The sequence below is a fragment of the Heterodontus francisci genome, chromosome 41 (genome assembly GCF_036365525.1).
Source record: "Heterodontus francisci isolate sHetFra1 chromosome 41, sHetFra1.hap1, whole genome shotgun sequence".
NCBI classification, from domain to species: Eukaryota; Metazoa; Chordata; class Chondrichthyes; order Heterodontiformes; family Heterodontidae; genus Heterodontus; species Heterodontus francisci.
The window spans coordinates 26,584,401-26,598,072 of record NC_090411.1 but is presented as its reverse complement, the minus strand read 5'-3'; the positions used below and the strand labels follow the sequence as shown (position 1 = coordinate 26,598,072).

At 43.7% G+C, this 13,672-nt stretch overlaps 1 protein-coding gene across 3 annotated transcripts in view; it reads left to right on the top strand.

The window, feature by feature from the left end:
- Window positions 1-13,672, top strand: part of LOC137353382 (cytohesin-2-like) — a 79,675-nt gene that overhangs the window by 53,526 nt on the left and 12,477 nt on the right. For all 3 annotated transcript variants that reach the window (XM_068019591.1, XM_068019592.1, XM_068019593.1), the window contains 3 exons: window positions 5,728-5,846; window positions 11,092-11,172; window positions 12,793-12,905. In XM_068019591.1, the coding sequence (XP_067875692.1) occupies window positions 5,728-5,846; window positions 11,092-11,172; window positions 12,793-12,905 (313 nt within the window). The remainder of the gene's footprint in view (window positions 1-5,727; window positions 5,847-11,091; window positions 11,173-12,792; window positions 12,906-13,672) is intronic.

Here is a 13,672-nt window from a genome sequence, read left to right as displayed (position 1 = left end):
TGCTCATAGGGAGGAGGTGAGCAGAGGCCAGGTGCTGTCCCTATGGACAGAAGGAACCGGAAGAATAGTCGTCGCAAGGCCACCATCGTGCACAGTGGTTAGCTGTGGCTCAGTGGGCGGCCTGCTGGCTGCTGAGTTAGAAGGTTGTGGGTTCAAGTCCTGCTCCAGAAACATAAGCTTAAAATCTAGGCTGGCACTCAGGTGCAGTATTGAGTGAGTGCTGCACTGTCAGAGGTGCCACCTTTTGAACTGAAATGATAAGCCAAGGTCCCGTCTGCCCTCTCAGGTGGTTGTAAAAGATCCCATGGCACTAATGTGAAGAAACGTACAAGAAATCTCCCCGGTACCCTGGATGATATTTATCCATCAACCACCCACTAAAATAGATTATCGGGTTAATTTATCACAGTGTTTGTTTGTGGGATCTTGCTGTGCGCAAATTGGCTACTGCTTTTCCTACATTACAACAATGACTACACTTCAAAAGTACTTCATTAGCTAAAAAGCACTTGGAATGTCCTTCGGTTGTGAAAGATGCTTTTTTATCTTTTACCACGGCCCTATTCAGTGACTCAGTATGTTGCTACAGCAAACTGTCCTGGTAAAGACAGGCACTGCCAGGCTTTCCTTATGCTCAGTTTTAGCTTTCAGCCACAACTCTTCTTCCAATAGTGCTGTGGGATTTCTATGAGAGGGCAGATGGGGCCTCAATTTAATGTCTCACCTGAAAGACTGAGCCTCTGACAGTGCAGCACTCCCTCAGTAGGGCACTGGAAGTGTCAGTTTGGATTATGTGCTCAAGTCTCTGGAGTGTGAATGCTCCAACTTGAGAAACTGTCTTCAAGACTACAAAGAAAACCCCAATAGTGGACAGACTGATACAATCAAACCCTGATCAATCAAACACTACAGGACTCACGGAGTTGGCCCAGGCACATTGTTTGCTCTGTGACTAAGAGGTGAAAGGTTAGATTAGAAGGGAAGTCAGGGAACACTTCCTTCATTCAAAGAATAATAGAGCTGTGGAAAAAGTTATTCGGGAAGGTTCAAATAGGTACATGTGATTAAGTTTTTGGATCGAGAAGGAGTTGAAGAATATGGTGAGACCCCACGCTCGTAAAATAGTCATGGGCTTCTTAAGCCTCGTCCTATTCCTAAAAAATCCTGTTCAGTTGGATATTTTATGGCAAGGTCAATGAGGGCACTTCTGGTAGTGAAAGGGTTAATACCTAGGCTGATTTAGTCTCTGTCCACAAATACACGGCTATTTCCTTTGTAACTCGCTCAGCTGCAATGACAGGAAACTGCATGAAATTCACAATACAGCATCAGTCTGCTAAAATAGCACATCTCTCTCCACTATGGGTTGAAGAGGTTGTCCCCATATTCCTCATTAGTGTTTTTGGAAGACTTTAAAGTATCTGAAACCCAACCAGAGGAAGAGTCCCTCTGGTAGGAATTTCTTTTTGGAAAGTGAACCCCTCCTTTGTACAGTTTCCTCTGCTTCCCAAAGACCCTTCTGGTTTTCCTACACAATGAGGGTGGGCACCCTTCTCTTAACCTCTCTGCTGCTGAGTAGGAGACGACAGTTCACTGGTGTTTGAACAAGCTACGCTGCCCCTACATGTCTTCTTTGAGAGTGTGAATCATTTTTGTATTGTGATCACCAGGGCTGAAGGTTCACTGCAGCACAAACAAACACTACATTTCTCAACATGATCATCCTTTAGCCTGTTCAGTACACGAAGCAAACTTTCATGATAATCTGTCCAAAGGAATTTGGAAAGTTGCGGTAGCAAACTGCAGCTTTTAATATTGTTCACTACCTTCATTCCTTCAAAATGACCTCTTTGAAATGGCTGTGGATTACTTCATGGTACCAGTCAATATACACTTTCCCTGGAATCTCCAGGAAATAAAAATTCATCTTCAGGGCACTGCTGTGAGCGACATTATAGGGGTATTAAAAAAATCTTTGGACACTTTTGTTTTATTCTTCATAAAATCATCAAGCATGGGAGAAAATGCTGTTTGACTGACAATCAAGAATTGTCCAATTGGGTCATGAAGAGCCTGTTTTTTAAATGATGTGTGGGAAGGCGGGGCATATTAGGTGACCAATGGCAGGAGTGTGGGGACAGGGTGCATGGAGGCAGGGGGTCATGTGAAGAATATGTCCAACGAGTGTTGGCAATCCTAAGTCAATGGTACATCTGCTATCAGAAATGATATACTATGGGGTATTTTAAGCAGAGGTTCCTCGGTCTTGATCTCAAAGCTGTCACTTTGATTATCGAAAGCCCTGGAGAGATGGTTTATGCTGTTTCTCTGGGGGTTTCCATTGATCTACGGCAAAGTTACAGTGGAAAGATGGAATAAACCTCACAAAAACTCAGGGGATCTACGTCCCTCTGCTCATTGTGCCTCTGCCCTACCCATAAATGCCATCAAAGTGTGATATTCTACTTTAGGCTCAGCTGGCACCTTGCAAAATTAACCCACAGATGAAAAGGTAGCTGAGATTTGCTTCCAAACAAAGAGTCTACACAGGGAAGCACAATGACACTGTCAACTTGTCCTCTATCTTAAGGGGGATGGAATTCAGAAGTCAGGAAGTTGTCTAGTGCCTTGGTTAGACCCCATCTGGAGTACTATATTCAGTTTTGGGCACCGCACCTCGGGAAAGATATATTGGACTTGGAAGGGTTCCAGCACAGATTCACAAGAATGATACCAGAGCTTAAATGGTTATTTCATGAGGATATGTTGCATAAACTTTCCCTCTAATTCCTTGAGTTTAGAAGGTTGAGGGGAATTTAGTCAAGATGTTTATACGGATTTTAAAAAATTCAATAGTTAGCTACAGACAAACGATTACCTCTGGGGCATAATTTTAAAATTAGGGCTCGGCCATTCATAAGGGAAATTAGAAAGCAAGCTTTCACAGAAAAAAGGTGTCAGACATGATGCAGTTGGTAGTCCTCGTGCTGTGAGTCAGAAGGTTGTGGGTTCAAGTCCCATAATGGTGCAGAATAGCAGAACAGACATGACGGCCTGAATGACCTACTTCTGCTCCTATGCTTTATCATGGAGAGTACATTCCCTAACAAGCTGAACGCAAGGATTTAATAGGAAAACAGAATTTTTGGTTTCATCCCGAGGCTGGAAAGAATTCCCTATTGACTAATTCAAACCCATCAGCCCGACCACTCACAACAACAACTTGCATCTATATAGCACCTTTAAATGTAGGAAAACACACCTTCACAGGAGTGTAAACAGACAAAAGTTGAAACTGGGCCAAAGAAGGAGACTTTAGGATAGGTGACCACACGTTTGGCCAAAGAGGTAGGGTTTAAGCATAGTTTAAAGGAGGAGCAAGAGGTAGTGAGGTAACAAGGTTTTGGGATGGCATTCTAGAGCTTAAGACCCAGATGTCTGAAGGCATGGCCATCCATGGTGGGCTGAAGGATATGGGGGACGCTCAGAAGGCCAGCGTTGGAGGAACATAAAGTTCTCAGAAGGTTGTCGGGCTGGGGGAGGTTACAGAGACAAACCGTCCTTCAGATACTAGAAATAAGTGAATATTTGAATCTGCTTTTGCCAAACTGAGAGCAGTCCGGGTAATTATTGGACAGAAGATTCAGTTTTGCTCTCAACTGAATGGACCAAATTGAAATGGGAAAGGTCAGAATATGGAGGTTTGTTATTAATTCAGAAAATATGGTGTTGATGTAGAACCTCTTGGGTTTCTCAGGTTGCAGGTTAAGAAGCAGCAAAACCTCATAAAATAAACACCAGACTGTCTTCTTTGTAGAAGTGTTGGCAATCGTTATCCGGAGACAGCAAGTTGACTCACAGCGTTCAAACATTCTTATTCAGTGCAGCTCATTGTGTGGGCAGTAACATAGAAAAACCACAGGAAACAAAGATGTTTGTAAGAAATGCCAAAAGCTATTCCAAACACAAAGAACTGATTAACTGATAACTTGCATGACTACTGCTGAAGTCTTAGAAATTTAAAAAAAAGTTCCTTTTGACTTCGTAATAGATCTTCATTTTCTTTTGCAATATGAACATAGGAAAATAATGGGCTAGCTGGTCCAGTAAGTCTGCTCCATTTTCATGATGTCTGACTAGACATTTCCTATCTCCTCTGCAGCTGTGTAATCTCCTGGGTGGAGTTAATAAAAAAAAAACAGAACAAGAAAATCATGGGCTAAAAAGAGGGAAAAGAAAATCGGGAAAATGCCTCACCGAGTCTCTCAAGTGATCAAATTCGGTCCAGGAGACCATTTTGACAATGCTTATATTAACTGGTAAATTGCTTACCTATATAAGATGCTGTCACTCTCCCATCCAAGAACCGCATCAGTGTTCTTTTGAAAGTGTGCGGAGAATCAGCACAGACCACACGAGCTGGTAACTTTTTCCAATGGTCCACACTCTCTGGGGAAAGAAAGAAGTGCCAAACATCTAGCCTACTGCTGCTCTTGCATTGCTTAAATGCACAACCCTGGTCCTGCCCAATCTGTCACACTGAAATAATCTGTCAATGGCTACACAATCTGGCCTGTTCATTACCTTATATACCTCTCTCTACACATTTTTCTCCTTATTTTCCTACAGGATTTATTAATAACTATCTTATATTTATGGTTCCCTAGTTTTGGATTTCCCCACAAGTGATATATTCTCTCCACTTCCACTCTGTCCCACCTATTCACCATTTTTAAGAGTATAGACGCATTTAAAGGCAGCCTATGCAAGGACGTGAGGGAGAAAGGAATAGATGATTCTGATCGGGTTAGATGAAGAGAGGTAGGAGGAAGATTGTGTGGAACATTAACACCAGTTGGGGCAATTGGCCAGTTTCCGCAGTGTAATTTCTATCTCATCCTATGTAATGGCCATAAACCTGAATTGTAACATAGCAAGGTTGGGTTAGTTAGTATATCAACATGGCAGATGCCTCTAGGTTGTATTTTATAGTCCCTTTCTATTTTACAAAATGGAGTAAGGAAAAGGTTTTAGCTCCATTGAAGCCACTTTTCCTGCAGAGACTAAGAGGGCACTTTTCTACACGTTACCCAACCCATTCAAATTCCAAGATAATAACATCATGAGATCACCAACGAGGAACCAAGCAAAACTCCAGAAAGTGAATCCACCCGTAAAAGACTTTCATAGGACCAGTTGCATTCTACAGGTGGCTCATCCAAGATCCTTTACAGCACAGGAAGTATTTTCTTCATTAGGTTACTTGTATGCTGCTTCAATTCTGACCTCTTGTGCATTCCCAGTTTCCTTTGCTCCACCTTTGGCAGTCATACTTTCAGTTGCCTGGGCCCTAAGCTCTGGAATTCCCTCCCTAAATTCTCTGCCTCTCTTTTAACACTCTCCTCTTTTAACACACTCCTTAAAACCTACCTCTTGGACCAAGCTTTTGGGCGCCTGTCCAAATATCTCTTTATATGGCTCAATGTCAAATGTTTACTACATTATAAAAGCACTATATAAAAGCAAGTTGTAGTTTTTGTAAGTTGCTGTCTCTTTTGAATTACTTGAATGTAATCTTATTTTTATTGAAAATTTTCCGACGTTTGCAATAAGAGTTTTGCTGTCTTTGCCCTGGTAGGGCCTGAAAGTCGTTCTGGTGAAAGTGCACTGGTTCCGATTGATGTGAACTTGGAGCTATGCTAATGACTTGCTTTTTCATTGCCTTAGGGTATCGAGTATTTGATACAGAACAAGTTGCTGTCTCCGAAGGAAGAAGATATTGCCAAGTTCCTGTACAAGGGGGAAGGTCTGCATAAAACAGCCATTGGAGACTATCTCGGACTGAGGTGAGACCGATATCCAATGGAATTCATAGGATTGGTCAACTGTAAAGTGCAACCCAACACATGTCCTTTAAAAGCTGAGGAAGAAATAGCAAGAACTTGCATTTATAAAGCCTTTCACGATCTCAGGTCTTTACAGCCAATTAAATGCTTTATGACGTGTAGTCAAGTTGTAACGTAAGATTATGTGGCAGCCAATTTGCGCACAATAAGCTCCCACACACACAGCCCTGTGATAACGACCAGATAATTTGTTTTTAGCTGTTGGTTGAGGGATAAATATTGTCCAGGACACTGGGGAGAATTTCCCTGCACTTCTTTAAAATAGTGTTATAACCACCTGAGAGAGCTGACGGGGTCTTGGTTTAATGACTCATCTGGAAGTTAGCACCACTGACAGTGCTGCACTCCCTCAGTACTCAGTACTCAACTTTGTTCCTCTTATTATGCTGCACATGGGGACCATGCTACTTCAGAGAATGAGTGGCTGAGCATAAAGATTAGAAGAGCTTTGGGTTCCAACTGTGTCTGATGCTAAATCAGCTGCAGCAGTGGTCAGGCCGCTACAATTGGCCTCAGTGCTCCCATTTGCAAAGAAGAGAATCGGTGATGGTTCTCACTCCCGATTATTATTCTGTAGAGTATTACTATCCCGACAGATGCCTGTTGCAAGCTTGTGAATGCATGCATGCGTGCGTCCGTGTTTCTGCATGGGCTTGCATGTATTCACGCATGTGAGTGCGTGCATGTGGATGTAGGTCCGGACAGGATCAAGCTTGAATGCGATAGTCCATTGAAACACCATGCTGTCTGGGAGTCTTCACTCTCAGACTTCATCTGCCACCACCACCACCCCCCAAGGCCGCTTGCTCTAGTTGGCCACTTCCCACTTGTTTCAGTATCAGTCCAGACTTACCCCTCACCACGCCAGCTATTCACATATCCTCTGGCTCCATTTCATATCTTGTATTACGCTTCATCCCATCATACAATCATACAACATGAGATAAGGCCATTCGGCCCATCGTGTCTGCGCCAGCTCTTTGAAAGAGCTATCCAGTCAGTCCCATTCCCCTGCTCTTTTCCCATAACCCTGCAAATTTTTACTTTTCAAGCTTTTATCCACTTCCCATTTGAAAGTTACTATTGAATCTGTTTCCACTGCCCATTGAGGCAGCGCATTCCAGATCATCCTTCTTGGCTTTCTTTCCAATTATTTTAAATGGATTTTTGTTTTGTAAATATTATCTAACCATCATCCAAATCAAAGTAAGTTTAAGCATCATTGCGGTCATTCCATCAGCCTGACTTGCGTGCAGTTTGTTTTCCTTCCCCCCACTCCCCTTTCCTGTCGCTCGGTTCCTGTTTAAATGCTTGTTCGTTTTCCAGTTCTGATGAACAGTTCACACCTTGCCTGTTCCCTCCACAGTTGCTGCCTGACATGTTTCACATTTCCAGCATTTGCAGTTGGGGTCCCAGATGTTGAAGTGCTTTCCTTGCTTTTGATTTGAACTTTTTAGGCCCGAGTATGTTTTCCTGTAACATAGGATTGTCATCCTGTAAATGGCAGCAGGAACTTTACAAAAGTCCTGGACACTCCAGAAATTAAAGATTAATCTCCTGGATGTTGCTGCAAGCAACACATCGGGGAGATAAATCTAGAAGGGGCCTTTAAAAGAAATAGTGTGCTATTTTCATTTTATTTGAACACTTTAATTAATTAAATATAAAAATATTGGAGAGTGGAGAAAAAGAAGGCTGTTTGACTGACAGTCAAGAATCATCCAATCGGACATTTATTTATTCAATCATGGGGTGTGGGCGTCGCTGGCTGGGTCAGCGTTTATTGCCCGATCCTAATTGCCCTCGAGAAGGTGGTGGTGAGCTGCCACCTTGAATATAACTGAATGGCTTTCTAGGCCTTTTCAGAGTCAACTACACTGCTGTGGGGTTCACTTATAGACCATACCAAGTAAAGACAGCAGATTTCCCTCCCTAAAGGGATGTTAGTGAACCAGATGGGTTTTTACAACAATCCAGTAGTTTCATGATCACCATTACTGATACCAACTTTTTAATTCCGGATTTGTTTAACCAACTGAATTTAAAATTCCCCAGTTGCTGTGGAGGGATTTGAACTCATGTTCCTGGATCATTAATATTGATGTTGTTGCTATTACAGAGACTTGGTTGAGGGAAGGGCAGGATTGGCAGCTAAATGTTCCAGGCTTTAGAAGCTTCAGGCGGGATAGAGGGGGATGTAAAAGGGGTGGGGGAATTGCATTACTGGTTAAGGAGAATATCACAGCTGTACTGCGGGAGGACACCTCGGAGGGGTCGTGCAGCGAGGCAATATGGGTGGAGCTCAGGAATAGGAAGGGTGCAGTCACGATGTTGGGGGTTTACAACAGGCCTCTCAACAGCCAGCGGGAGGTAGAGGAGCAGATATGTAGACAGATTTTGGAAAGATGTAAAGGTAACAGGGTTGTAGTGGTGGGTGATTTTAACTTCCCCAATATTGACTGGGACTCACTTAGTGCTAGGGGCTTGGATGGGGCAGAATTTGTGAGGAGCATCCAGGAGGGCTTCTTGAAACAGTATGTAGATAGTCCAACTTGGGATGGGGCCATTCTGGACCTGGTATTGGGGAATGAGCCCGGCCAGGTGGTCGAGGTTTCAGTGGGGGAGCATTTCGGGAGCAGTGACTATAATTCCATAAGTTTTAAGGTACTTGTGGATAAGGATAAGAGTAGTCCTCGGGTGAAGATGCTAAATTGGGGGAAGGCTAATTATAACAATATTAGGCAGGAACTGAAGAATTTAGATTGGGGACGGCTGTTTGAGGGTAAATCAACATCTGACATGTGGGAGTCTTTCAAACGTCAGCTGGTTAGAATGCAGGACCAGCATGTTCCTGTGTGGAAGAAAGACAAGTTTGGCAAGTTTCGGGAACCTTGGATAACGCGGGATATTGTGAGCCTAGTCAAAAAGAAAAAGGAAGCATTTGTAAGGACTGGAAAGCACAGATGAAGCACTTGAGGAATATAAAGACAGTAGGAAGGAACTTAAGCAAGAAGTTAGGAGGGCTAAAAGGGGTCATGAAAAGTCATTGGCAAACAGGATTAAGGAAAATCCCAAGGCTTTTTATACATATATAAAGAGGGTAACCAGGGAAAGGGTTGGCCCACTCAAGGACAGAGATGGGAATCTATGCGTGGAGCCAGAGGAAATGGGTGAGGTGCTAAATGAGTACTTTGCATCAGTATTCACCAAGGAGAAGGACCTGGTGGATGATGAGCCTAGGGAAGGGAGTGCAGATAGTCTCAGTCATCTCATTATCAAAAAGGAGGAGGTGTTGGGTGTCTTGCAAAACATTAAGGTAGGCAAGTCCCCAGGGCCTGATGGGATCTACCCTAGAATACTGAAGGAGGCAAGGGAAGAAATTGCTGGGGCCTTGACAGAAATCTTTGCGTCCTCATTGGCTACAGGTGAGGTCCCAGAGGACTGGAGAATAGCCAATGTTGTTCCTTTGTTTAAGAAGGGTGGTAAGGATAATCCAGGAAATTATAGGCCGGTGAGCCTTATGTCTGTGGTAGGGAAACTATTAGAAAGGATTCTACGGGACGGGATTTACTCCCATTTGGAAACAAAAAAAAATTATTAGCGAGAGACAGCATGGTTTTGTGAAGGGGAGGTCGTGTCTTACTAATTTGATTGAATTTTTTGAGGAAGTGACGAAGGTGATAGATGAAGGAAGGATGTTGTCTATATGGACTTTAGTAAAGCCTTTGACAAGGTCCTGCATGGCAGACTGGTGCAAAAGGTGAAGTCACACGGGATCATAGGTGAGCTGGCAAGATGGATACAGAACTGGCTCAGTCACAGAAGACAGAGGGTAACAGTGGATGGGTGTTTTTCTGAATGGAGGGATGTGACTAGTGGTGTTCCGCAGGGATCAGTGCTGGGACCTTTGCTGTTTGTAGTATATATAAATGATTTGGAGGAAAATGTAGCTGGTCTGATTAGTAAGTTTGCGGACGACACAAAGGTTGGTGGAGTTACGGATAGTGATGAGGATTGTCAGAGGATACAGCAGGATGTAGATCGGTTGGAGACTTGGGCGGAGAAATGGCAGATGGAGTTTAATCCGGACAAATATGAGGTAATGCATTTTGGAAGGTCTAATGCAGGTGGGAGATATACAGTAAATGGCAGAACCCTTAGGAGTATTGACAGGCAGAGAGATCTGGGCGTACAGGTCCACAGGTCACTGAAAGTGGCAACGCAGGTGGATAAGGTAGTCAAGAAGGCATATGGCATGCTTGCCTTCATCGGTCGGGGCATAGAGTATAAAAATTGGCAAGTCATGTTGCAGCTGTACAGAATCTTAGTTAGGCCACACTTAGAATATTGCGTGTAATTCTGGTCGCCACACTACCAGAAGGACGCGGAGGCTTTGGAGAGGGTGCAGAAGAGGTTTACCAGGATGTTGCCTAGTCTGGAGGGCATTAGCTATGAGGAGAGGTTGGAAAAAATCGGATTGTTTTCACTGGAACGACGGAGGTGGAGGGGCGACCTGATAGAGGTTTACAAAGTTATGAGCGGCATGGACAGAGTGGATAGTCAGAAGCTTTTTCCCAGGGTGGAAGAGTCAGTTACTAGGGGACATAGGTTTAAGGTGCGAGGGGCAAAGTTTAGAGGGGATGTGCGAGGCAAGCTTTTTTACACAGAGGGTGGTGAGTGCCTGGAACTTGCTGCCAGGGGAGGTAGTGGAAGCAGATACGATAGCGACGTTTAAGAGACATCTTGACAAATATATGAATAGGAAGGGAATAGAGGGATATGGGCCCCGGAAGTGCAGAAGGTGTTAGTTTCGGCAGGCATCAAGATCAGCGCAGGCTTGGAGGGCCAAATGGCCTGTTCCTGTGCTGTACTGTTCTTTGTTCTTTGTTCATTAGTACCAGTGAGGTGTGGAGTACTAGTCCATTAACATAACAACTCTGCTGCCTTTCCTGCTGACTGAGACTCTGTTAGATTTCTAATTGGCTGGGGAAAGGCAGGGTGCCTTGAGGATGGACATGTCACTTGACCAATGGCAGCAGCGTAGGGGAGGGGGGGGGGCCGAGTGATCGGAGGTGAGACGTCACATGATGAAACCTCCAGGAATGTGTCCAACCAGGGTTGACAACCCTGAGCAAAGACACCTCTGAAAAACTATCTTGATTTTCCTTTTCTTTTTTCTCCACAGAGAACCATTATACATCAGGATTCTACAGTGTTTTGTTGAACTGCACGAGTTTGCTGACCTCAATCTTGTACAGGCTCTACGGTGAGAACTTTTGACTGGGGTTGTCAATTGTTTCACTTCCTGCACAAACTTGTTCAAAGGTTCTCTTTCACCTCACGGATTTTCAAAGTCTCTTCTGTGTTCTTTTCTTTCCCTTCAGTTTCTGATCTTCTGTTTCATTTTTCCATACTACCTTCTTTTCTTATCCAACCATTCCCGCCATTTTTATTAGGATAAAACAGATGATTCCTATCTTCCCAGAATGCAACAAGAAAGAGTGAATGATACATTATGTTAAACGGTTACATATTTACAGGTGAGGAAGGTGATTCAGTTTATCTTAATTCATCCATGCTGGGAGATCCCAACATTCTCTGGTTGTCCCTTAAATAATCCAAGTTTCTCCATTGGTTCCAACTAGAAGTCTTTGTGCAAACAACTTCCAACTATCAATTCTAAATTTATCTTTTACTAGTGTGAACCCATGTTCCTTCATTCTACTCCCACTTTGAACAATCTTACATGGTTCTACCAGATCACCTCCCAGAGGCCTCCTTTCTGAGACTGTCCTTTCATCTCTGGAACTTGTGAGAAATCTTTGTCTAAGAAGCAGGGATGTAGCTCTTCTCTCCCTGTAAGATGAGGAGGAGGGGGTCCCAGGTCAGAAGGGAGCTGTGAGATAGAGTAGATGAGACTGTAACACACCCATCCTTTCATCCTGGCGATTTGGATCTGTGCAGGTGAGGTGGACGGTCTCAGCCAATGATATACGATAAATCTGCTTGATGGAATGTGGACTCTATCCACTCACCTCCCAAATGGACAGAAATTTTAGTCCACATTGCACAACAACTTATATTTATATAGTGCCTTTAATGTAATAAAACAACCCAAGGCGCTTCACAGGAGCATTATAAAACAAAATATGACACCCAGCCGCAAAAGGAGATATTCGGTCAGATGACCAAAAGCGAGGTCAAAGGGGTGTCTTAAAGGAGGAAAGCGAGGTGGAGAGACGGAGAGGTGTCGGGAGGGTATTCCAGAGCTTGGGGCCTGGACAACTGAAGGCGCGGCCACCAATGGTGGAGCGATTAAAATCAGGGATGTTCAAGAGGCCAGAATTAGAGGAGCGCAGAGATCTAGCGGGATTGTGGGGCTGGAGGAGGTTACAGAGATAGAGCAGGGCGAGCTCAGGGAGAGATTTGAAAACAAGGATGAGAGTTTTAAAATCAAGATGTTGCTTGACCAGGAGTCAGTGTAGGTCAGTGAGCACAGGGGTGATAGGGGAATGGGACTTGGTGTGAGTTAAGACATGGGCAGCAGAGTTTTGGATGACCTCAGGTTTACAGAACCAAGAAGCCAAAAGGATACAAAGAGCTGAAAATGGAGAAATTGTGGAGGTGCTATAAAGGATCCCTTGCCTGCATTGTGCTGCATTGTTAGAGAGGCATAACAGGAATCCAGCATTATTTCATTACCGTGGACAATCCAGGATTCTCCTTCACAACCAATCATGTAAAGATACTTATTTTACTCAACAGCCCCATCTCTCATTTTAACGGGCGCATTGCATCCAAGTATTTCCCCTTCCTATCCCCGATACAAAACCTCATGTGTATCCCTACCCAATACACCAAACTACATGTTTTCTCTTACATGCAGGCAGTTTCTGTGGAGCTTCCGATTGCCGGGTGAAGCTCAGAAGATCGACAGAATGATGGAAGCTTTTGCAATACGGTATTGCCAGTGCAACCAGGACGTATTTCAATCAACTGGTAGGAATCAGTCAGCTCTTTACTAACAATCACAATAACATTACGGGGAAGGGTTTTATCTGCGAGTTATCTATATATTATTAAAAATCTTTCAAGGGCGCTGTACGTCCTTACGACAAAACTCACTGCCTTTGTCACGATTTTTGGTCACAATTTCCTGCCAACATTTAATTTTGTTGGGTCATCATTTCCCATTCAATTTTTCTATGTCAACTGTCACAATGTAGTTCCAAGCACTGGTCACAGGCGGCTCTATCTAGCAAATTTCAGAGATCTCACTCCCAATTCTGTCACCATCTTGTAAAGAAAAAAACCTTACACTCACCAATTGACCATGGGCAATGCTACAGGCAATGTAAAACAAAAGGAACAAGTTGCATTTATATAGAACTATACATGGCCTCTAGATATCTCTAATCGCTTTACAGCCACTGAAGCACTTTTGCAATGTAGTCGCTGTGGTAATGTATGAAATATAACAGCCAATTTGTACACAGCAAGCTCCCACAAACAGCAATGTGATAATGACCAGATCACTAGGTATTAATTGAGAGATAAACACCCAGGGAGAACTCCCCTGTAAAACTATGCCATAGTCCTTCTACATCCACCTGAGATGACAGGTAGGGCCTTGGTTTAACATTGCACCTCCCCCATACAGTCCAGCACCACCACAGTACTGCAATTGAATAGCAGCCTACATTACGTGCTTAGATCTCTGTAGCGGAACCCACAACCTTCTGACTCAGAGGCAAGAACGCTACCCA